The 26,258-nt window shown below is 39.7% G+C and overlaps 1 protein-coding gene across 7 annotated transcripts in view; it reads right to left on the bottom strand.

The window, feature by feature from the left end:
• Positions 1–26,258, bottom strand: part of LOC121357871 (mothers against decapentaplegic homolog 2) — a 76,754-nt gene that overhangs the window by 23,145 nt on the left and 27,351 nt on the right. For 6 of the 7 annotated variants that reach the window (XM_041475562.1, XM_041475560.1, XM_041475559.1 and 3 more), the window contains exons 2-9: positions 15,668–15,757; positions 14,337–14,530; positions 13,708–13,842; positions 10,635–10,709; positions 8,911–8,964; positions 7,657–7,869; positions 6,237–6,374; positions 5,932–6,076 (exon numbers count right to left, since the gene is read on the bottom strand). In XM_041475562.1, coding sequence (XP_041331496.1) covers positions 5,932–6,076; positions 6,237–6,374; positions 7,657–7,869; positions 8,911–8,964; positions 10,635–10,709; positions 13,708–13,842; positions 14,337–14,530; positions 15,668–15,757 — 1,044 coding nt within the window. Of the gene's footprint in view, positions 1–2,796; positions 2,972–5,931; positions 6,077–6,236; positions 6,375–7,656; positions 7,870–8,910; positions 8,965–10,634; positions 10,710–13,707; positions 13,843–14,336; positions 14,531–15,667; positions 15,758–26,258 lie in introns of those variants that run through there. The other variant, XM_041475564.1, reaches the window with a different exon arrangement.

Raw genomic sequence — 26,258 nt, 5'->3', positions numbered from 1 at the left:
TTTGTTAACAGCGCTCCTTTGCAAAGTGCACTGCAAAACCTTTTAGGGCAGATTGCTTATCATCTGCCCAGTCATAAGTTATTGCAGTTGGCAAAATCAACCAATCTGTCTTTGCGGCCAAAAAATAGTTGGGTGCCGGTGCAAGGACCCACTGTCTTCACTGACAGCTCAGGAAAAACAGGGAAAGCCATTGTTACTGAGAAGGATAAAACTGAGTGGCAGGTGCTGGAAAGCCACGAGTCAGGCTCAGCCCAGTTGGTTGAATTGAAGGCTGTTGCCATGGCATTCCAGCGATTTTCTCAGGTACCTCTGAATCTGGTCACTGATTCTGCTTGTGTAGCAGATGTAACCAAATGTTTGGATTGTTCACTTCTGAAATAAGTCAATAATGCAGCTTTGTTTCACTAACTGAAAACGTGGTGTGCAAATTCAGGCCTGAGTTCATCCAAATTACGTCCTGCACATTTGGAGTCATACCAATTTACCAGGTTTCATAACAGAAGATAACGCCAGGGCTGACAGGTTAGCTAACCCTGTGTGGGTAGTACCTCAGCCTGACAAAATTGTACAACCCAAAGCATTGCATGATTTTTTCCATCAAAGTGCACATACTTTGCAGAAACAACTTCAGTTAACGCCAACTGAGGCTCGTGACATTGTCAGTTCTTGTGCTGACTGTCATGGACTTGCTGCACCTTTACCAGCAGGGGTGACCCCAGAGGCCTAAAAGCCTTGCAGCTTTGGCAAATGGATGTCACTCATATTGCTGAATTTGGCCAACTTAAGTATGTGCACATGTCTATTAACACCTTCTCCTCTGCTATGTGGGCATCTGTTCATACTGGGGAAAAGGGTCGCAATGTTATTGCCCATTGGAGGATGGCTTTTGTGATCTCAGGTATACCTTCTTCTGTGAAAACTGATAATGGTCCTGCCCACATCTCGCAGAAGACGTGGCAGTTGTTAAGTTTATGGGGAGTGTCACAGGAATTTGGTATTCCGCATTCTCCAACTGGTCAAGCTATTGTTGAACGTGCTCGTGGCACTTTAAAGCATGTTCTGGAAAAAATAAAAAGAGGGAATGCCTGGAGAAACCCCGCACAGTTGATTGGAAAAGGCTCTATATACAGTTAATCACCTTACAGTGCCACAAAATTCGAACAATCCTGTCATTTTAAATCACTTTCTTTCGTTGCAGTCTTCAGGCAAGATGCATCTGCCTTGAGCGAAAGTCTGGGTATGGGATCTAACCACTAATAAGTGGGAGGGCCCATGTGAGCTTATCACTTGGGGTCGTGGGTATGCATGTGTTTCTACAGATGCTGGGGTATGGTAGATACCTACAAGGTGTGTTCGTCCTGACTTGCAACACCAAAAGCAGAGTGTAGCCAACAGGCAACCTTTGAATGATGATCAGGATGCCGATCATCAATTGGATGGTCTCTACAAGTAGAGAATGAGCATTCTATCTTTTTCTTTGTTTCTGGAGTAGTGAATGTTGACAAGTTAGACTGCCAATTCTTTGAGCAGACTAACGATGTATTGTTTACTGTATTAGAATTAGTAACTGACTTCTTGCAAGAATGAACAACAAGACTTGATGTTGGTGCATGGATGTGATTGTGAAGAATTTGATGGCATGCGCGAGAGAATCTCCCTGAGCATTCTAATTCAGTGTCTGATTGAGGTTCTGGTTGGTAACTGGCAAATTACTAAAGGGACCTCTTGAGCTGTGTTTGTTCTCCTTCCTGCAAAGGGCCCTGCAGGGGATTACAAACACTGCCTTCTTTTTTAAAATAAAAAGGAGGAATTGTGGATGCTGACAGTCTGGTCAGAGAGAAAGTCAGATAAACTTTCCCAGGCATTGCTCTGGTGTAGCATCCCATGAACTCTCTCCCCTCAGCCAATTCCCAAGCGAATTGCCTTGGAAAGACTTACCATAGATTTCATTCCTCCTGTGGGAAAAGACAAGACTCCCCCATGGACCTCTGTCTCACTGATCCCTATATTTTGCAACCTACCCTGGTTTCTCCTTTCCCTGTTTCCTCATTGTTTGGGTACCCCTGGGGCTGCCCCTTCTCACCTGGAGACCAATCCCCTTTGCCCTGCCCTTAGCTCTGCATCCCCCATCCCTTCCCCTTCTTAAGCTGTCCAGAGCACGTGCTCTCACTCTTTTGCCAGGGTTTCCTTCAGCCACCACATGTAATTAACCTCACTGGAATAAAATCCTGCAAAGAGCCTTCTGCCTCTCTCGCTGAGCCAGCTGTGGTGAGTGTTGTGTGTGGATCTGACTGTGTTGCCTGAATGTTAACTCAACCTCCAGGAGAGGTTTGTTTGGAAGAGACAATGGGCAGCAGCATCCACCATCCTACTCCCCCATTTTTACTCTGGGGAGTTCTGAGAAAGTTCAGAGAAAGAATTAAAACAATCCTTAATCTTTGCAGTTGGTATTATTTACTTGTAAGATGTTTACAAGAAGGGTGTTGTTCCTAATTAGCCAATGATGTGAGGGGTGTTGATTGAGGACCAATCAGGTCCAGCTTTGTTGGAACTGTCTATAAAAGAATGTGATGGCTAATAAACTCCCCATTTGCCTTCTGAGAACATAGGAGTCTATGTCGCTTCATTCATCCATCCCTAATACAACAGCAACAGGTTGTGACTACTTTAGGGATACAATGGAACCTCTATACCCCCTGGCACCCCCAGAGTTTGGGCCAGGTTGAAAGGATAATAGAGAAATAAAGAAACACCTGCTGAAGCTGGTGATAGAAACTAAGATGGCTTTAACCTTAGCAATTGTTGGGTCTGCGAAGGGCCAGGCAGATCTGAAAGCTGGCCATGAGTGGCCAGTCCAGTTGAGCCTAAATGGTGGGTTAGCATCCTGAGTGAGGTCCATAATGGAACAGGATTTTGGGATGAAGAAGGAAGTCCATGGCAGCTTCATTCTTCTGAAAGAGGCATTTATTGTCTAAATAGAACAAGAAACATATACGTAGGAAAAAGTGTTTGTGACTGGACTTTATCTTTGGGTTTAGATTGTTGGACCCCCAACTGCTCTCCTTATGATTGTTCCAGATATCAAGGCAGATGGAATCAAATGCATGTTAAACTCACTAATGGTAGCTGGGTAAGGTGTTCCTTCCATAATTACAAAAAAGATTTTGAAGGCTGTAAAGCAGTGGGGAAGGATAAGTTTTTTGACCCCTTATTTTTAAGCTGCCCCCAAGATAATTCCACAAGTAGGACACATGTTGTCCGTAACTATCAGTGGAAGTGGCAACACCGGAACGGAACTTGAACCCTTTTTAATAGGTTCTGGTCCAGATCTAACAAACAGATCTGGGATGTAACTGCAGGTGGAAACCTCAAGTGGGAGCTTGGAAACGCAAATACTGTGATTCTTACGGCAGGGCAACTATTGTTGGGGGACCACTAGCCTCAGGAAGCAAGCTGTATTTTGACCCACTAATTGATGATGAAAATTGGAAAGGTCCCTTTGCCAATGGGACCTGGGCTTTAAAAGGGCATTACTGGATTTGTGAATGATATGCTTACTGCAGGTTACCCCCAAACTGGTCAGGGATATGTTATGTAGGGTATATTAGACCATTGTTATTTCTGCTACGACAAGTACAGGGAAATCAGTTAGGAATCAAGGTATATAATGATCTAATTAGAGAAAAGCAGTCAATTGATGTATCCCTGTCTGGAAGGAGCACCCAAAAGTGGGGTGAAGATGAATGGCCATCTGAAGGAATTATACAACACTATGGACCAGCCACATGGATTCCTAATGAATTAATATCAGGTGCCAGAGAACCCATTTATAATTTAAATCAGATAATTAGGTTACAAGCTGTCTTTGAAGTAATAATGAACCAGACAGCTACAGCTCTTGACCTCCTTGCTGACTAATCTACTCAGATGAAAAATGCAATATTTCAACATCGGATGGTATTAGACTATTTATTAGCAGAAGAAGGGGGAGTGTGTGGCAATTTAAATTACTCAAACTGCTGTATGCACATAGATGACAATGGAAAGGTGGTGAAACAAATACAAAAAGAATAAGAAAGTTAGCTCATGTACCAGTCCAAACATGGAAAGGATGGGAATGGGACATGTTTTTGTAGTTATCTGCTGGACTATGGGTTAAACAAATGCTTTTCTTCCCCTCTGATGTGCTGTAGCAACTCTAATCTTGTTACCATGCATGATCCTTTGCTTAGTACAACTTATTCAACATGTGATCAAAGGGATGCAGGTAGCAGCCATGCCTACTGAGCTAGAGATGGATACAAAAGGACAGAAATTGATGTCACTGCAAATAATTGCAAAACCAAAAAAGACCCAGGAACAGGAAATTAAGTCAATGATAACTAAAGTTTGTAAAGACAGTTATTTTAAAAAAATATGAGGGATTGAGAGGAATGACGGATTTGTCTTTACAAACAAACTGTGGGTCTGCTGGTAGATAAAACTACTGAGAGATAAAAGAAACAATGAGAAGGATTCCACTGATTGATGAATGGAAAAAGATATTTGCCTTTACAAACAAACTGTAGGTTTGCTGATAAATGAAATTAGATATTGAAAGATGAAAGAAACAATGGGGAAAAACCCTAACTTCCATAAGAATTAAAAATTAAAAAGGAGGGTTATACATTAGAGGGAAATCTTTGGTATCAGGCATTCCGGGAAGTCTGTACCTCTCAAGTACCTCAGCCAATGGGGAAAGAGAGAAGGGAAATGGGGCCAGGAAATTAGGATAAAAAGGGAGGCTGCATCCTCGAAAAATTTGAGAGACCCCAGGGGAATACCCCATGGCCTCTTCCTTTATTCAAATAAAGTAAAAGGACTCCTCTGTCTCCTTTTTGAACATAAAGCTCTGATGTTTGGATTAATTTTCCTGACAAATCCAATAGTTCTTTAAACTTGAGCTACATTATTTTTTGCATATCTCTTACTAACAAAGAGGTACTAATTTATTCCATTACTCAAATTTCTCATTTCATCTAATTAGACTTCTACAAAATTGGCTTCATTTATCTGAGAAGCCTTCCCCCACATACTGACGCTGCTATTTACATGTGTATATTTCAAGAGCAGATAAAAGAAACAAACCCCCAAGATTCACAGTGGAACCTACACACCATTATTGAACTTCAGAAATTATATGGATTTTAAAAAAGTCATTATGTATTACAAGAGGGTATTGATATGTCAGACTTCATTCTTTCAGGGGACAATTTCTAGAGAGGTTTAAGGAATTTGTTTAAATAAAGAATACAATTGGAATCTATTCAAAAAGCAGATAAAAGGCTATTTTTTCCACTCAAAAAAAATTTAGCTGTTTTACTACATAAACACAGTCATCTTACTCCCACAAATTTTTTTCCATTACAAGTTCCGAAATATTTGTCAACCCTTAAATGCATGTTCTCCAGCTGTTTCATTCTGCAGAATGCACTCCAAATGACTTCAGTTCTTTCTGTCAGATACTATCAACTGCATCCCTCACCACAACCTAATGAACTCATTATACTCCACACAGAACAGGACAGAGACCAAATTTACCGTATATCTAACAAACAGCAAATAATCTCTCAGCACAAACTGTGAAACTTCTAGATATTGTCAGTGATTTTGCCATAATAAGCAAGCAAGCGGAACCAAGTGAGGAAACAACCTTGACAACATTCCTTGCTCAACAGCTGACTGTAATACTAAAATAAATTTCTGGTCTTTATAACTTAAAAACTCAATAGCTGATGAGGGAGAAAAAGGAAAATATGGGGTTCAACTTGCAGACAGCATGTCTACAGTAGCACTAAGAAGCCTGTAGGTACAGCTTTCAAACCAGACAGAAATAGTGCATTAGTGAAAGAAGAAAAATTAACTTTAAAATGAAAACCAAAAGTTTTTTACCTGTATTCAGCTCCCCATCCTTTAACAAAACTCATTCTTATGGTACACATTCTAGTAAGCTGATAAACTGCTTCAAAGCCCTGATTCACAGATTGAGCCAGAAGAGCAGCAAATTCTTGGTTATTAAAGATTTTTAGGTTGCATCCTATAAAGAAAAAAAGTCCAAAGAGTACAATCAATCAATGAATATCTGTGTTTGCTACACAGAAACCCAAAACTATGAATAAGCTATGAAAAGGAAAGCAAATGTCCAGTGAATACATTCACTGAATATTTTTACACAAGACCTTTGGTAAACTACTAACCTGGTGGAATTTTGCACACAGTTGCAGGATGCCAGCCATATCTTTGATTACAGTTGGGGCTCTGAACAAAAATTGCACTATCACTTAAGCACTCAGCAAAAACTTCTCCACCAATGTAATAGAGACGTACACCCCTTCCTGTAGCAAAATTCAAAAGAACTATAGTTATGATATGACCCAATAAGATTAACAAACAAGAGAGGATTTTGTTCCAGAGAAGGCCACCGTTTTTCTTTATAACAGAAACAGAAATCAATAATCTACAGTACAACACTGCTGGGCTGGCAGCTGTAGCAGGAGCAGAACACAACTTGCATATTTCCTCCCACAAACTCAAAATAGTTGAAGGAGAAGCAGAATAATTTTTGGTCAAGAGTGAGATAGAATTTTCTAGCCATGTAATGGCTTATAACCCAATCAAAATTAGAAAGCAGTGTTTGTTACCAAATATTTTTTTAGTTAAAGAAATACCAGAATCAAAATAAAAATATTAGGTTCAACAGAGTTAAAACTTGTGCTAGTATTATAGTGTTGTAGATGAAGGAGCACAGGCCACTATGGCAAAAAAGGAAAACACAGTGTACCACTTCAACACTCTTTGCTTACATGCACCCATACTATTTCACAACCCACTGCATACCCCTTTCTCTGTAGTACTTGAACAAAATCAACAGGACTTCATTCAGCCCTATTACAAAAAGAAAAAAAAAATCCCATAACAAATATTATTGTTCACTTTTAAATTGTGGTTTTGTTCTCTCTCTCAGAGTGGAAAAAAACTTGTATGGCTTATTTCTACCAGAAGATAAGTAATGTACAATTGAGCTCTCAAAGAAAGCTATTTATAATTAACAGGTTCTTTACAGGCCATAGTTCCTATTTCCCTTTTTTTTAAAACAATTTTTTTAAACAAAATGTGAATTGCTCTATTAAAAAAAGTAAGAGTTCTTTACATTTTTGCTTTTCCTCATCATTGATCATTTTAATTAGTTAGCACAGGTATAGCCTGGACTTCTGCACATCTAAATTTTTATTAAACAAGCATTTGGATTTGGCATAGAGGCAATCAGAAGGTTCTATTAAAGAAGTTGAATTTTTTACTAAAAATCCAACCAAAAAACCTCATGAATGTTGCTAAGTAAAATAATCCAGAAAAAAAAAGGCTAGTTTATTGAAGAACCTAAAGCCAAGACACTGCATTGTTGTTGGGATGTTGGGGGACACAAGACCGATGATGGACTTTGGATCTTATTAGCATAAGAGATTTGATAAACAAAATACCTTGGCAAAAGCAAATGGAACTTTGAAAATTTGATCTAGATTGCAAGAAGATTACATCAGACAGGTTTACTGGAAAAAGAAAATCTCATTAAACTCTGCAAGCAAGTCTAAAATGAAATTAAAGATCAGAGATCTTTACCTATGTGTCGCCTTGTCATTTCCACTGTAGCATTTCTGTTTACGTTGGAAAGCAAACCTAAACAAAATCGTTCTGAATTTGATGGATCTGTAAAGCCATCTACAGTCAGGGAAGGCTGGGATGCATGGAAGGTTTCTCCCACTCTCTGATTCAATTCATAATATGCTATTGAACACCAAAACGCAGGCTCCGAGTAAGTAACTGGTTGCAAGTCTACCAAAAAAAATTAAAACAAGCTTAATACAGAATTTGAGGCTGAAAAGAAATCTATCTGCCCTGCTATTTGTCTCTCCCAGAAACAACAGCTGTTAGTGTCCACAAATTATATTTTACTTGCTGTCATTTTTACTTACTCCAGTAAACATAACGGAATTTAGATTTTCACACAAAGGAAGGAGGAGAAGAGGGGGTGATCTAATCTGACCACAGCTCATTTAGTTCAGTACTTGCATTTTGCTTGGCAAAATTATTAAACTAATGCTGCTCTGAGTGCCAGATGTTGAGACATTTCTGTTGCTTTTCTATAACTTACAAACATTTTGGCAATGTTAATGAAAAGATTAAACTATCAAACACTGAACCACACAAAAGGAAAAATATTAATACGAAAATGATATTTTCTTATATTACACTTGATCTTATACCATCTCTATCTAAAAGCAGTTCTAAGGTCCTTTTACTCTCCCCTATGAGAGCTCAATATCTTCCCTGTGCATCTTCAGCTTTTCCTGAGCTGCTTCCCCTTTTTACCTACCCTCATTACTTACTAAGCGTTCTGAACAGCATTTTTCTGACATCATTCCTTAAACAAACCCAGGGGAATCTGATCTTCCTGAGGCATTTATACAAATACACAGCAATGGCACCTGATTGAAGCAGGTGGGCAACTAATGTGGGGGCAATAATTGTGTTGCGGTTACAGGTGAAACAGTACACAAGAAGAGTAGCAGAACATATATACAAGGCAGCACTATGGATTGGCTAATGTCTTTTAAACTATTTTATAAACGCTAGTCCTGCACACACAACCATATTATTCTTTCTCTTTGCTAGGAACTTAACAGTTACAGAAATAGAGTAGTAGTTAAGAAGTTATTTACCCAGCCCTATTATATTTATCATCAGGAAACAAACCTAATAGTCTCCTCCTAATACAGTTCTTAATTTTTTTAAGTACGTTTTCAGTTTTAATGTAATATATACATAAATAAGAGTCATCACACAGAGAAACAATTACAAGAATTTCCAGCTTACCCAGGCTATGATTAACTGGAGAAAGACTACTAGGAGACAGCTCTGCTGGAGATCCTGTTGAAGCAATACAGATTGTTTGAGAGCAAATGATTCTCGTTATTTCAGATAAGTAGGAATAACCATTATCTAGATATAGTTTTACATTTAAATTCTTCAGAATAAGAAACTTCAGAAATACTAACACCACTTTTCCAGCATATCACACACTTATTGTGAATTAAGACTGCATTTAATTTTCCAGACTCATGGACCCGACCCCTCCTCATAAACCTAATTAACATCTTGGTGTTGTATTTGGCAGAGCTTTCACTTCATGCACAATCTGTGAACATAACTTTATTTATGTGCTTGTCACAGAATCATAGAATGGTTTGGATTGGAAGGGACCTTCAAGATCATCTAGTTCCAATCCCCCTGCCATGGGCAAGGACACCTTCCACTAGACCAAGTTACTTAAAGCCCCATCCAACCTGACCTTGAACACTTCCAGGGATGGGGCAGACACAGCTTCTCTGGACAACCTGTGCCAGTACCTCACCACCTTCACAGGAAAGAATTTCTTCCCAGTATCCCATCTAACCCTATTCTCTATCAGTCTGAAGCCATTCCCCCTTGTCCTATCACTCCATGCCCTTGTCCAAAGTCCCTCTCCAGCTCTCCTGTAGCCCCTTTAAGTACTGGAAGGTGCCCTAAGGTCTCCCTGGAGACTTCTCCAGGCTGGCAACCCCAACTCTCAGCCTGTCTTCATAAGAGAGGTGCTTCAGCCCAGTAAGAATGTAGTGACTTCTTCTCAAATTCAGTGGAAAAAAAGCTAAGAAAAAGTGGACGAGACAAGCAAGATATTGCCTCTATTCTCAAAGGAGAGGGTTTATCTTTAGAAGAACAACCTGGATTTCCTCATTTGAGATTATTCTTTCCTGGAAGGAGGAAGGAAAAAATTTAGAAAAACATGAACTCTCCAACACAATTTGTGCACTTGTAGACAAAATACAAAGAGGCTTTGCACAGAATCATTCCTACAATGATTGCTGATATCAAGCTTTTTTAATTAAGGTAGCCATTATCACATAGTGGGAAAATATTGCAGTTCTTTTGGAAACTGGTGCAGTTGATTCCAACTAACTGAAAAAGATTGCTAACATTAGCTAACCAAATACATTCAAGTCTGCCAGCAGATAGCAGGATGTTCTTATCCAGCACATTAACTGTTTTTTGACAAAGTCTAAAGCCAACCACATTATCTAGAAACTCTTTCATACAAAGGCACAGATGCTTAATATTTCTACTATTCTTTCCATAGACCCTTCCATACAAGAATTGATTTGAAACATGGCAGAAGTGATAAGATGCCAGAGGTAAGAGACAGGTTCTCAAAATTCAGTCTGTAACTTGTTTAGGCCAACAGACATTGCTTCAACGAACCTGTTTCCAGAAGGTAAAGTTGGGGATGGTTAAAAAGAATCAGCTATTAAAATCTGATGAAGACTTAATTAGACCTGTATGTTTTTATTACAAAAAAAATGTAATGTACTTAATATGGCACAGAATGTTTTAAAAGCATTCCCCTAACAAAATATCAATTTGTTCACTAATTACTGAAAGTGATATTTTAAACAGAAAACACCAGGTTGTACAGAGGAAAACTGCCATCATCTTTTAGGCTAAATTCATGTTGCTATGCAGAGGGATCACAGCTAGTGATCCCAAGTTTTGAGAGTAGTTACCTGTATCCATGCTTTGGTTCAACTGCTGGTCATTTGTTTCTCCATCTTCACTGATATATCCTGGAGGTGGTGTTTCTGTAAGAAAAAACCCAACAAAACACCTAATGGTTCAATGACTGAGGAAATTTGTATGATTTAGCATTTTGAGTTTTTGTTCTCAAGCCCTCATGAGCTTTATTCGAGACCTAAATACTTTATTAGAATGTCATTTTGCCATCCCTTTCTCCTTCCAGTAGGTCTTCAAACACATTACCTGCCTTAATTGTCTATGCAAAATGTATAATCTCTTTTATGCCAGTCAACTGTTCAAATGTGTTAATACTTGTATTTTCCATTTAAGACAAGATACTTTCACTAGAATAAGTAACAGTTTTGTAATTATGATCAACAGCTTTCACATTTAGTAGAATTACAAATTTAAAAAACCCCTCATCTGGTGACTTGCCCAAAAAAAAAAAAAAAAAACCAACACGTGAGCTGTCTTAATGTACTATAACCATCAGATCAGATACCCTCCCATGCCTTATAGATTTGAAGGTTACTTTTCAGTTCAATTCCCAAATCCATTTTCCTTCATTATCTAAAAATTTCACTCAATAATAACTATATTATTTAACTAGTTACACTGCACGAGCTCTATTATCATTATTACTTCCAAGCTCTATTAAAACAATCATCTATTCTTTTAACTAGCTTTCTTTAAAGATGGAGTTTCAGTAACCAAAGCAAACTCAGAAACAAGTTTGAAGCATTCTGATACTAGAAACTTTGCCTAATTCAACAGAAATATCTTCAAACCCCAGAAGCGTATGCATGTTCTTTTTCCCTATTCAAAAGGTACTTTGTAATCCAGATAAGTTAACCAACTGCCTTTCAGGAAATAATTTTCTTTGAACTGGGCAAATGTCTTTTCCTATATGGAATTGGACTTCAATGAACCTTGTGGGTCCCTTCCAACTCAGGATATTCTATGATTCTATATATTAAAGGCAAAACCTGGATTGCTTTAGTGAAAGTGTTTGAAGCTAACTATGTCTACAGTCACCTTAGAATTGTCTCTGAGACATCTGAGGGATTAAGTACATTTAATTACATTATTATCAAACAGCAGAAATTAAGAACTTTTTGCCTAAGAATTAAAATCAAATTATATCAAATATCATGTCTGAGATTTACAGCAATATATTAAGGTCAGAAGGAAGTCAGTGACAGGAAACTAATTAAGTCAGTTGATTAAAAAAAATTAACCAAAAAAATTATCCTTGGTTCACTCTGTAAAACTAGTGACCTAAATATAGATGTGACAAAATTCAAACGAGAATTTAAAAGGATGATTAAAGGAAATCTTCACTATCAAGAATTATGATAACAAAAATCATACTAATTTTGAACATTTTTATTGAATTCATTGTGATAAAGTGGACTCCACCCTTCTCCAAATCATTCATTATATTTAAGGCCACAGCCATGGTAAAAGGTCAATAACCATTTCCAATCCAACCCACACCTCCTGTTTCCAGTTGCTAATCTAGAGTCTTTGGCATAGATTATTTTCCATAACTAATCTCTGTCTGAATAGAGATTTCCTCTACGTAGTAGTATTAATGGAACATACAGCCCCAACAGCCATCCTGCACCTTCACGACTGCCATCTTCCCAGCTGTAAGTGAAACCAACCTCTCTGTAGACCATGTACTGAGACAGTATTGTGGTGCAAAGCTACCACAGTCTTAGTTTGTCCTACTGCTAAAGAAAATGGTTCTCTGAAGTAGGCTGTCAAGACACACAAGACTTATCAGAACCTAGCTAAGTGTTCAAGATTAAGTCAGCAAGGTCAAATAAAGTAAGATGCCATGAATACAACAGGAGGGTGTCAGTGACAAGGAGGCAAGGTGTGGTTAGCTGCACAAACATTTGAAAATCATGTGAATACCCACAATCACCTTGAACATACTTCCTGCAAATAACTACCTAGCTGCTTTAGCTCATTTCCATAGCACTGGATTTGCAAATGGCAGCTTTCCAGTAAGTTGTTAGGAAAAGGTATCAAAAGCCCTCAGACTGAGTCAAAAAAGGCATTTATCAGTTAGGAAAGCAGCACTAATTTCTATCCCCTTAAATTGCTCTTTAAAGATCTGCTGTCCCTAGGTGGCAACAAACATGGCCCAGATTAAACAGATTTATTGCATTTTTTAATGCCATTTCAATTCTTGGATACATTTAAAGAAAACACAAGCAATAACCTGTTTAAGACACATAGATACAATTTCTATATTGCACATCTTTGAGTTTCAAGTAATTTTATTCTTCAAGAGAGTCTAGATCTGAATTTTCAGCTTGTTCATAACATAGCTGCATTAAACATTTATGAGAAAACTTCAGCTTTACTTGGTTTTACACTCCAGGCAACTTCCTGAAGGGATAGGAAACACAAAGTTGGGGCAGGAAACAAAGTTCACTGATTTTATGTTTCAGTAATAGTACCAAGTTTCGGGTGCACTGTAGCAGGTTAGTCTTGGGGTGGGGAAAGGGGCAAAGAAGGGGAAGACGGAATTCTTTGATTTCAATAATGTTAGGTTGCTCTTTCATACTAAAAAGACAAAACTGTGCACATAATAGTAACAAATACACAAAGCAGACCTTGATCAATTGTGGACTACAGATCAAAACACTAAGTCACTGATTTGCAACTTAAAGTTTTCTCCACAAACTACATGTGGTGAGATTGAGTAGTAAACTGCTGCTCAATCTCCAACACACAGCATTTGGCAACCCCCATATGCTTGTAAAACAGATTGAAAGCATAAGACAAAGGTCTATTTATCACTCATTAGCATTCTGAATCTTAAATAAGCTACTGAAACCAAGTAAGCAATAAAGTTTCACACAGGATCGTGTTCTGCAAACAGCAATGTTCAGGTATTTCCATTGGAACTAATACACAAAATCAACTAGATCTAACTTATTGGCACATCTTGCAATTAATTTGATCACTTAGGAGCATAAAATTACCATCTTTTTTTCAGTGGCACAATGTCAAACATACTGTTTACAGTGAAAGTTAAGAAAATACCTGGTATGTAATTGCTCTGTGGTTCAATTCCAGCTGGAAAGTTAGTGTTTTCAGGAATGGAATGGGTATAGTCATCAAGAGGCGGCAGTTCTGTTAGAATCTCAGTGTGCCGTGGCACTAGTACAGGAGGCAAGACTGGAAAAGCAAAATTCAAAGCATTGGTAAGACCCTCAAAATGTACGCTTCTGTGAGCTAAAAGGAAAAAATATCTATCTAAACCATCTAACAATTTCTTCAGATGTTTTGAAATTTTCTGAATCTCAGTACTGCTAGTATTACGATTGTACTGCTAGTGGTAGAAACAGATTCCTGAAGTGCCTCTTGAGTAAGACTATTTCACATTAGCAAAGGTGAATAATCTCTGTTCTCCTTTTAAGTCTGGGTCATATTTAGCCATCTGGAAACTACTAATGGTCCTGGAAATGTTTATCAGTGTAAAGGTATCTCCACATTCATAAAGATTTTTCAGTAACTTCACTACTAAAAACTATCAGGGGTGGTTTTTTCAAAAGCTGTATCTCTAAGAATCTTGTACTTTTGGCAAGAGAAAGCATTTTTCTCTTTTTCACTTATAACATGCTGATCAAGTGCATACAGATGCTATACAAAGTCAGAAGTAGTCTTCCTACCTGGTGTCTCCACCCTCTGGTAGTGGTAAGGGTTTACACATACTTCATCCTTTTTAAGATTAAAAGCATATTCACAGTTTTCAATTGCTTTAAGTTCATGGTGACTGTGAAGATCTGGCCAACGCCACAAACGACAGTAAATAACATGCGGCAATCCTTTACGATGAGATACCTGTAGACGGCCATCGAGAGATCTGGAGGGAAAAGATGTTACAAAGTTTTTACAGACTGCATGCTCTTAGCCACTTAAGCAAGAGTGCACACACATGGGATGGGTAGTTTATTCATTCTCAGAATTCAGTGGATTGATACTGCTAGTGACATTTATACTCTTGTTGAAAAGCTTCAAATGTGATAAAAATGATCATATCAGTAGTCTCTTAACTTGTATTTGAGTTGCTCTAATCATTGGCAGTTAAATTTAGAATTCATTAAAAGCCACTTTACCTCCAACCAAGTATTTAGGATGATTGCTTCATATATTTTTTTAAATGCAGAAGAGAGTTGTTAAAAAAAAAATCACACACTTAATGGTCCCTTCCACTACTAATCCTCAAAGCTTTGCTGTGGCATAGATGCTTTATGGCTTTAAGTTTAAGAATTCCCACAGGACTGCAAATAAGCCTATAAGCAGTCAGCTGCCCAAGGGCTCCACATGGCAGTATAACTGCAATGCAAAAAGCATGAATGCACATCTTTTAAGGACTGTACAGTTTATCTTCTTGACTTCATCTGCCTTACTACCAGCTGAAATAATTTTGCTAGTTTTAAGACAGACTGCATATGCTTACACAAATGCAGATGTTTATGATTGTTATGGGATGGGAGACAAACCTCAATACAGAAATCAAGTAATGTGACATGAAAAAATAAAGACCCTGTTTAGAATTTGCCTGCCATTAACTACTGAAGAATTTACAAACAATTCTTTAGTAGCTCATATCTGAGCCAATTAGCAAGATTTAACTGAAAGCTTGTGACATACAAAGCAGTTTAAATACTTTGTAAGATTAGGCCTAAAGAATCAAGCTTCCCAACTTTGTTAATGTAAATACCAAATCATATTAGAGCTTGCATTTAGCAAGTCTTCCCATTCTTTCAATAGCACTGTCATGAAAAATCAATATTGCAGAATTAGAATTTAATTGGTCAAAACATCAGCTGATAACACTTGGATTTTTACACTGGCAAGCAAATATCTTAAAATGCTGTACCATGAGAGGCCTAGGAAGCATTTTAGTCTATTTTACAGCTAAAGTGTCCCATTACAGACCCTCCAAAGCCAATCCCTCCCACAAGATTTCTATGATGCAAGAGGGCAGAATATTCACCTGGTTTGTTCAGAGAAGCTGTAAAGGCCTGTTGTATCCCACTGATCTATCGTGTTTGGTGTACTCAGTCCCCAAATTTCAGAACAAGTGCTGTGCATAATAAATTGAAAACAAAAACAAAAAATTGATATGAATATGGAACATGGTTATTCAAAACACTATGGTGCCAAACATGGAAAAACATACAGAATACTTCCTTTCACATAGAAGATAGAGCATTGTTTGACTTGCATTTAGACTGACATTGCATGCTGTATTTTCTATATGAAGGAGGCTATCAAAATGGAACAAGTGATTCAAGGTAAATGATAAATGTTTTTAAAAGTTGAACAAGTTCTCTGCTTTTAAGTAGTCAATACAGTTGTAACATTACTTAAAACAGGCTAAACTTCTTCAGCCTAGCTCTTAAAAAATTTCGTTTTAAAGGGTAGTTTCTGGGTTTGTTTCTTGGGGTTTTTTTGCTTGTTTTTACACATAAGCTTCCCTAAGACTTCAAACAAATGCCATGTATATCTGAAACTGAATGTCACAATCTAACTTTCAGGTACCACCACTTAAGCACTAATCTCATTCTCCATACACATACTAACTTGCTGCTTTCCCCAAAAGAGGAAAATTCAGACTTTAAAGAAAAGCACATCGTAGCTAATACTTCTGTTTTCTGTACTCTCCTTTATTAAAGAACTAAATATTCTTTTCCACATTATACAAAACACAGAATGTTTAACACAATTTTACAGTATAGCATTTTATGATTCAACTACAGGATAACAAACCTTTAATTGCTACATCAAGAAGGAGGAAAAGAGGGACAACTAATTTTTTACCAAACTGGTTCAAGGACAAGATCGCAACAGTAAAGAAAAAGGAGCCTTCAGTCCAGCTCAACTCTATCACAGACTTGCTCTGTGATCACTAAAAATGGACAGTTTATTTTTATATAAGTGACATACAACTAGACTTCACACCTCAGAAATTATGAGAATTTGGTTCAAAAGCAACTTACATCTCTATTTCCTAATTACAGAGCCTGAAGTTTGACTGTCTGCTACAGTCCCTTTAAAATAAATAGCCTCTGAAAAGTTACAACAGAAAAAAAAGAATCCAAGTTCACCAAACTCCTGGTTTTAAATATAGGTGTTGTGATTTAAACTACTAAACTTAGCTGATACAGTCACAAGTTTGGATTGAGTGCTTAAGGGAAGAGAAGTGAAGTAGGTATTTTTATTTCCCCTCTCTACACAGGGAAAATTCAGTAGTGTTATGAAACAAGAAGACATAAACATAAGTGTGGGCTACTGATGAAGGGAATTATTGGTTCTTGTCCCCTTCTTGCTTGTCCCAAACACCTCACTTTTATTGCCATTCCAGGGAGGCTGAAATGTTCATGCAATTGAGCAGCAACCCAAATCAATCAACTGGCTATCTGACCACAGAACATACATGGCAGAAAATTTAACTTTTGATAGTTACTTTTCATCTAGATCACTTCTATTCACTGTAGAGCTACATGAGCACTACAAATCAGGAATAAGACTATACTTGGACAGCAGCCTGCATTTATCACAAATAAAATTGTTACAAAAAATATGGCCTTTGACATTTTACTGATTACGGACACAAGTAAAATACTGTAATAGAGAACATTTGTCTAGTAGAGAGCAGCAGTGTCAGACAAGAAGGCCTATTCTCTGATTTAGATCCAGCTCTTCAAAAGAGCCAACTCTCCTGAATGAGTTACATCTATCTCAGACACAGGCAGCATCACAGATCTCTAGAAAGTGGGCAAAGAGGGATCCTGAGCATCACTATATCAGCAGAGCATACAGCCTCTCTTTTTCACATTCCTAAGATGTCTCTAGGATGGTAGACTGCCAGAAGCTGCGTAGTGATTGAAATAGTTGCCCTGAAAACACATAAGGCACCTGTGGGATGCCAGGGAACATTCCAACACTGTACTGTGTCCTTAAATATTAACCACTGCTGCTTGTAAGACAGACCATTACACACATTAAATGAGAAGAACAATCAGCAGACACAAAGCCTGCTGCATATTAATTGACACAGTCAGCTCATTACCTTTGAGCAATAGATCCTTTATACAAAGCAGTGCTCCAAAGCTGACATTATTACAGATTACACATTCCCAAAATTGTGGGGTGCGTCACTGGTGAAAGCATGGCATGCCACACATTTGCTGCACAAGACTTAAGATAGCACATACAAAAGCAAAAATTTCAGTTCCTGACAAAGCATGATGAATAGGAACAGTATTTTATACTGCTAACCTCTTCTCTCTATAAATATTCAAACTATCAAAGCTGACAGCATATTTCATAACCTACAGAAAAACAAATGGTATCCTGAAGTGACTGCAACAGTCATAGGTTACAATGAAGCTTAGGACACCATAGAGGGAAGGCAGGCCAGGAGGTACAGAAACAGCGAACAGTTAGAAGTTAGAGCAAAACTGCTCTAGCATACAGCAGCTTACATGACATGCTATCTTCCAGAATGTGTCTGCTTAGAGTTAGGATTAATAGAAATTTTTTACTGGTTCATCTACACTACAACTATACTCAACTCCAATAATCCACAATCAAACACAGAAGAGCCTACAGGAAATTAACCCATAGGATCAATAAAGTCAGCTCAAAATAGCTTTTACTGTTCACTGGAAGAAACATCTGAGGAAATAGTGGTCTCTCCACTCTCCTGCTTACATGAAAGATCCATTACCTGAGATGCAAGACTGTCCCCCCACTATATCACCCAGACGGTAAACAAGGCCTCTTAATATTCACACACATACACACTAAATCAGAATGAAATTCCTCACAACCCTAAAAAGCATACTGAGACAGAGTGGAAATTTTCCAGAGTAGAAATCCATTTTGATTTAGGTGAAATATACATCTTTGAATTAATTCTGTAGCTTGCAAACATAGCTGTTTAGTCTGACTGCCTGTTCTCGCAAAAAACCTATGCTCGAAGAAACTGCTGCAGCTGAAGGACAGAGATAAGGGGGAGGGCCCCCTTGAACTCTGAAACCGACAGAGAGGCTGCTACAGAAAGCAGGGTCAAAATGACCCAGGAATTCTTTCTGATAAAGAAAAAATTAGTGGCAAATGTCACGCAAAATCAGTAGAATGAATATGTATGAACTTGTTGTGAAATTGCATGCAAATGTATTTGAGAGGGAGATAAAAAAGGATCTGGAGTTCCCGGAGGTACGCATGTCATTTTAGGGGACCTTCCCACATGCGTCCAGCGCTGTAATAAACATATCGGCTTTACAATTTTCACAAAAGTTGTGGAGTTTGTTTGCTTCTGCAAATCAATACTTCATGCACAGCACTTCCATGAAAGACCACAATATGTTCATTCATATGCAAGCAATAGCCTGACAGAGGGCAAACACATCTATTCATCCCAGAAAGGTGGTGCTGGAAAGGTGACTGCATTCTGAAAGATGTTTAAACAACCACTGTAAGCAACCACTAAAACCCTCTGAAAGGGAAACAGGAGTACAGAATTACTGTCCCAAAATAAATAGGATGCATTCTTTCCTAAACCTACATCCAAAGCATCCAAAACCCCTTGTGAAGAGTCCTTTCTATTCCTTATTCCATAAAGAATTTAGGAGAATCAAGGATTAACACCTGTACTCATAAGTTAAGTCTTGTCTGGAAATATTCCCATGCCCTGGAACGTGATCATTTATGCTAGAAAGCAGCTAGGACATTCCCCAGCACTGGGCCATGCCAATTACTGTTCTTCCACACAATTCCCAGGTTTGTGAATGGCACATCAGAACCACTTCAAAGATATTTACATATGAAGTACCAGAAACTCTATACAAAAGTTGCTAAATATAATTTTCTTCTTCTTCAGTCTCAGAAAGCAGAACTGTAAAGGAGCTTAAAAGGCACCAAGTTCAGTTGACAGCCTCCTCTTTACCTGAAGTGGTAGCATTAGAGAAATGGCAAATAAAACCTGAAATGCAAATAGCATCATGCTTGTCAAAGCCCACATTAGACAGAAATCATTACAGAATGGTCTTGGAGATTCAACTTGCTTGTTTGTGAAATATTACACTGAGCCACTAACATTTCTACTGAATCTTTCATATCTTTTAGAATCTACAGCCACTAAGAAGTTTGCCAACTCCACATTCAAGGCAATCATCTCCATTTGGTTTTTTTCCTGCATCCTATAATCACAAGTATTTCTTCCATTTAATCTGTCTACTCCTACATTTTCTGAGGCATTTGTAGTGCTGGAGCTGTGACTGAAACAAAAAAATAATTTTAGTAAACCATGACAGTACCCCATTTATCTGTTTTAAAGTAGGAGATGAAAGTCTTCAAATTCTAGAATTGTTATGCAAAATCTTCCCTATAGATGTGAGCCTGACATTTGTTTTTACTCACATTTTCACTGAAAGACTAAACAAGAAAAATGCAACAAAAAATATGATCAGGTTTTCACTTGAACTGGAGAAGTTACTTAGCATAGGGACACAAACACCTTTATACCAGCCTAACATTTACAGGACTTACTACCTTGACTTACTAACTTTGTCAGGGGGGTAGAAAAGAGGTGCAGAATTTGCTTTGAGAGCTACACCAAGCTATCAAAACAAGAGTTAGAGCAGTAAGAAATGACCACTAGATTTATAGAATCCTATTTTCTCACAACAAATGGGCAAATGCCAATGCATTAACATTGCTCATAGCTGCTTTTGTAAAATTTGCCTGCGAAAACAGGATGAAGTCTGCAGATTAAAGATCTGTACCTTGTATACGAATTAGTTTTTGTTTGTTTGGTTGGGGTTTTTTGTGGTTTTTTTTTTTTGGTTCATCACTGGTGAAGCTCCTGTGAAGACACTGTCCCATTACACTCCACTGACACTAACTTTGAGAAAAGGATCAATGAATTGATGGATGAAAGAACAGAATCCTTCCTCTCATACCAGTTATTGTCTTCCTGATACACCTAAGGTTCAAGAACAGCTGGGAGGGAAACATACCAAACCTTTGGAACTAGTTCAGAGAGGGTCTCAAAGACAACAGTAATAGGAAAGCCTGATTTGACAAGCTTAGGTGTAATATAGATGAAACAAAGCTATTAAAAAAGTTCATTGGCTTACATACAATATTGTATTCAGCACAGACAGTCCCTAACAAGTCTGCCAAATTCCACCTTGGAATTCTGGTGGGCAGTCTTTGGCCTGTTTAGGACATTTATTGACAGAGTACCTGGGGAGTCAGTCCTGAAGGGCAAAGGTGTCCAGGAAGGCTAGATGTGCTTTAAAAGGAATTGTTAAATATTCAGGAGCAGGTTGTCCCCATGTGTAGAAAGACAAGTTGTTGGGGAAAGACCAGCCTGGTTAAACAGAAAATTTAGGCTGGAACTTAGGGGAAAAAAAAAATAATCTATCATCTCTGGAGGGAGAGACAGATAACTTGGAAGGACTATAAGGATGTCATGAGGGACATATATAGGGAGAAGATGAGAAGGACGAAAGCCCAACTAGAACTTGATTTGACCGCTGCAGTTAAAAAAAAGTTTCTATAAATACATTTGCAGCAAAAGGAGGGTCAAGGAGAGTCTCCATTTATTGAATGCAGAGGGTAGTGTAGTATCAGGGTATTGAGTCAAGGGGTCAGCTGGAAATATATTTAGGATAATTGAAAACTGTAGATGAGTCAAGGGGCCAGCTGGGAATACAATTGGGATAGTAGAAGATTGCATATTTTAGTTAAGATTTTAATATTAGTTAAGAAGCTAAGTTAGTAGTATAGGTGGCAAGAATCAAGTACCTTAGTTAAAGAGTAGCAAATACATTAGGAAAGAGAAGCTAGGAGTGACAGGGATAGATATAGCAATTGTGAAGGAGCAGAGACCATAGAAATACCTTGCCTTAAGAATAATCAAACAGTTAGGAGAGGCTTGGACTGTGACCAGCAGATCAAAAAGTCCTGCCAACTGGCCATGGGTGAAGAGTTCACCATGAGGAAGACGGCTTTCTGCCTCCCATACACCTACTCCCTTATTTCAAAATCCCACAGACCCAATTAAGGGAGTACAATTGCGCAGCGATAATGGATATTCAGCTGATTATAATACAAAGCGGGCAGGTAATGATTATGTATTATGTATCCTTAGAAACCGCTTGGATATGTAAAACCTTTTCTGTATAAATAGAGAGCAGGAGTCTGCGATTCCTTGCACATGTATTTGGAAATGATTCCACATGTGTCCAGCATGCTGCAATAAATACTCTTCTTTTCAACTTTAATTAGTTGAAGAGTCGTCTGTCCGTGCATCAGTATGAAGAAAAGGCAGAGGTATTTGATGCCTTCTTTGCCTCAGTCTTTAATATCAAGACAAGTTGTCCTCAGGATAACCAGCTCCCTGAGCTGGACGGTAGGGACCGGGAGCTGAGTGAAGCCCCCATAATCCAGGAGGAGATGGTTAGTGACCTGCTATGCCAATTAGATACCTACAGGTCTATGGGCCCAGAGGGGATCCACCCCAGAGTAATGAGGAAACTGGCAAAAGAACTCGCCAAACCACTCTCAATCATATACCAGCAATCCTGGTTAGCCAGAGAAGTTCCAGCTAATTGGAAATTAGTAAATGTAATGCCCATCTACAAGAAGGGTTGGAGGGATGATCTGGGGAACTACAGGCCTGTCAGCCTTACTTCAGCGCCAGGCAAGGCTATGGAGGAGATGATGCTGAGTGCCACTACATGGCACATGCAGGACAATGAGTGGATCAGGCCCTGGCCAACATGGATTTACAAAAGGAAGGTTCTGCTTGACCAACCTGATCTCCTTTGTCCGGGGTAATCCAAAATGTTATTGTATTCCATAGCTATCTGTGCCCAAAATTGTTACTATCTCTTTAAGACCCTGCAATGTAACGGTGGGGCACGGGTTGCCCAGGGCTTTTAAAAGTTGGAGCATGCAGGGAGCCCTCTCTCTCTTGCCATTTTGGCTCTCTCTCTCTTTCACCTTGTAGCTCTTGCTCAAGGCAGAGGCTCCCTTTTGTGGTTTATTTTCTGTTTCTCTCTTGCCTCTGGAGGGGGTGGTTTCAGGCAGGTTTCTGGACTCACAAAAGTAGCAACTCAAGAAGCTGCATTTCATGATCAAAAACCGTTTCAGAGTAAAATTTGCAACACCTGTCAGCAGTGTGAAGTCTAAGCCGGTCTGGGGTTGGGCTGCCATGCATGAGTGCCTGAGAGTCCATTTTCTTCCCCCCGCCATGAAAGCGGAGACCCAAAACAGCAGTGCCACTACCGGCAAAGTCCAGTGGGTGGCAGGCAGCAACAAGCAGTAGCACTGACCCTCACAAACATCAGCAATTCCCATCTTCCACTAAACTGCTTCGTAAGCTCCTACTTTCCTGTATTTTTTTTTCCAGGGGCAAGGGTGCACCGAGCAGGGTTAGTCTGTCATCTCCCTTTTGTCTCACAGACCACACAGGCACCTGAAGAGCATGCCATCTTGGAGAGAGGGCTGCCACTGTCTTTTTCCTTTGTCTCTCTATACACGTGGCGAGCATCCTCTTGGGGAAGGAGACACTTTGCCATTTTGGGTTTCTCTGTTCACAGGGAGTCTGTGGGATTTCAGCAACTTTGCAACTAGTGTCTATAACTTATTTTTGGCCTGTTGCTGTTTCATTTTTTAGTAAACTTATTTTTTCACTTATATCTACTTGTATTAGTTTCTTCTTATTGGTGGGAAGGGATTAATTAAAACTAAAGAGGTAACTCATTTGCATCCACCTTAAATTGTCTTAAACCAAGACACCTTCTATGACAAAGTGACCCACTTAGTAATGAGGAAAAGGCTGTGGATGTAGTCTATTCAGAGTTCAGTAAAGCATCTGACACCATCTCCCACAGCACCCTCTTAGAAAAAATGGCTGCTTGTGGCTTGCATGGGTGGACTCTTAGATGGGTAAAAAACCAGCTGGATGGACAGGCCCAGAAAGTTATGGTATATGGAGCTAAATCCAGTTGGTGGCCAGTCACTAGCTGTGTTCCCCAGGGCTCAGTTTTGGGGCTGGTCCTGTTTAACATGTTTCTTGATGATCTGGACAAAGGGGTCAAGTGAATCCTCAGTAAATTTGCAGACAATACCAAGTTGGGTGGGAGTGCTGATCTGCTCAAGGGTAGGAAGACTCTGCAGTGACATCTGGATAGACTCAATCAATGGGCTGAGGACAACTGCATGAGGTTCAATAAGGCAAAGTGCTGGGTCCTGCACTTGAGTCACAGGAACCCCATGCAGCGCTACAGGCTGGGGGAAGAGTGGCTTGAGGGCTGTTTGGCAAAAGGGACCAGGGAGTGCTGGTTGACACTTGGCTCAATATGAACCAGCAGTGTGGCCAAGAAGGCCAATGGCATCCTGGCCTGTATCAGAAATAGCATAAGCATCAGGACTAGTGAGGCCGCACCTTGATTACTGCATTCAGTTTTGGGCCCCTCACTTCAAAAAGGACATTGAGGTGCTGGAGCATGTCCAGAGAAAGGCAACAAGGCTCGTGAAGGGTCTAGAAAACATGTCTTATGAGGAATGGCTGAGGGAGCGGGGGTTGTTTAGTCTAAAGAAGAGGAGGCTCAGGGGGACCTCATCTCTCTGTACAATTATGTGAAAGAAGGTTGTAGTGAGGTGGGGGCCAGTCTCTTCTGCCATACCTGCAGTGAGAGGACGAGAGGACCAGAGGAAATGGCCTTAAGCTGAGACAGGGAAGATTCAGATTAGATACCAGAAAAAAAAAATTCACTGTTAGGGTGGTCAGGCATTGGAATAGGTTGCCCAGGGAAGTGGAAGAGTCACCATCCCTGGAGGTGTTCAAGAGGCATCTAGATCTGGCACTGGGAGATATAGCTTAGGGGTTACATTGATGGTGCTGGGTGGTGTAAGGACTTGAAAGGTGTTGTAGTGTGTTTTTATACTTTGTAATGGTTTTGGTTTTGTATCCCCTTATTTTTCCCAAATGGCTTACCCCTGATTGTACCCTGTCCCTCAACCTGTGTAATCCCTCTCCTTTGTTGAGATCATCCCCATATCCCCGCCCTGGCTCTCTGTCAATCACTCAGCATCCCATCCTCTCTATCTAGAACTTTCAGTCCAGGTGATTAGTCAGAGGCCAGGGGTCGGCCCCCCAAGTGCTACCCCATACACTATCCCAAATGTCCATTCCCTAAGTTTTCACCCCTGAAAGTTCTTTATTGGTCAGCAAATTTATCTACTTTTTGGTTCACACCTTCCTTTAAAATGTAATTTTGGCACCTCTCCCAGGCACTCTGAGCAGGAGGCCCCCTGAGGTGGGGAGCTCCCAGGAGTTCCAAATAAAACCTTGGATTAACCCCTGCTAAGAGTCGGCCCTTTCATCCTCTACCAATGTCTCTAGCGTCTCTTCTGCTGCAAAGGCGAATAGCCTAGCTGCCTTCAGTACCCTCAGAGCACGAGAGTGTCCCCCCCTGCTGGCCGTGTTGGGGCTGCCCCCCCACTGTCTGCCAAGTCGGGGCTGGCCGGGGTTCCTGGGGGGCTCCCAGAGAGACAGAAAGGCACAGCTGCCCATCTCAAACACTGTCAAGGCCGTGGAGAGAACTTGCCAAAAGCCACAGGAACAGTAACTTGAGATAAGCACAGAGGGGAGGAATTTGTGACAGGAAGGTGCTAATTCCAGGCTGGGCAGAGATGAGATCTGGCTAGCACATACTGGTTAATGCATCTGGACAGAAATTCCAACCATGGCAGACTGTGGGAAAAGAAGCAACTGCTCATACACATATCACCCCAAGTTTTAGGAATGCCATTGTGATCACCCCACAGATACCTAAAACTTGGATTGTGTAAATTTGGTACCCCCAGAAGAATGACTCTGGGACCCCCACAACAAAGTCCAGGGTGAAGGAGAACTCAGAGGATGCTGTTAGATCCCACAGGTGGTGACTGTCTTCTGCTCTCTCCTCTTTTCTCTCCCTCTTTCTACTTCCACTTTTTTCTCCTTCTCCTCACTCATCCCTCTTTGTCTCTCTTTTCTCTCTCCTCCCTTCTTTCCCATTCCCTCTCTACTCCTTTCTCTCTCACTCCCTTCTCTCTCCCCCCCTCTCTGTCTGTCCTTTCTCTCTTCCCCTTTCTCTCTGTCTCATGAAAGACCTTTTGTTGCTCAAGGCCCCACTTGAAGAGGTTCTTCTTTCAGGTCATTTGATAGAGAGGGCTCAGAAGCTGGCTATAAACCTAGAACATGCATTCTCCAGAACCCCACAAAGCCTAGAAAAGCTTGTGTTTCCTTCTTGTTAGCTGGTGGGAAAAGTTGCAGTTTTGTTAACCACCTCTGTAGGCACATGACAGCATCCACCCTGCCATTTTATTCCCAAGGTCCCTTGACCTTCCTTTTCTTTTTGGCAAACTCAGTTTTCCAAAGAATCTGAATTATTTTCTTCCCTTTCTAAAACACTTCTTCTGCCTTATTGCCCCACACAATGTCATTATCAATATATTGTAGATGTCCAGGGGCATCATGTTTTTCCAGTTCAGTTTGGATCAGTCCATGACAAATAGTA

Source organism: Pyrgilauda ruficollis, unplaced genomic scaffold, assembly GCF_017590135.1.
Source record: "Pyrgilauda ruficollis isolate IOZ18807 unplaced genomic scaffold, ASM1759013v1 scaffold351, whole genome shotgun sequence".
NCBI classification, from domain to species: Eukaryota; Metazoa; Chordata; class Aves; order Passeriformes; family Passeridae; genus Pyrgilauda; species Pyrgilauda ruficollis.
Note: the sequence above shows the minus strand (reverse complement) of the source record. Positions and strands in the feature narration are given on the sequence as shown.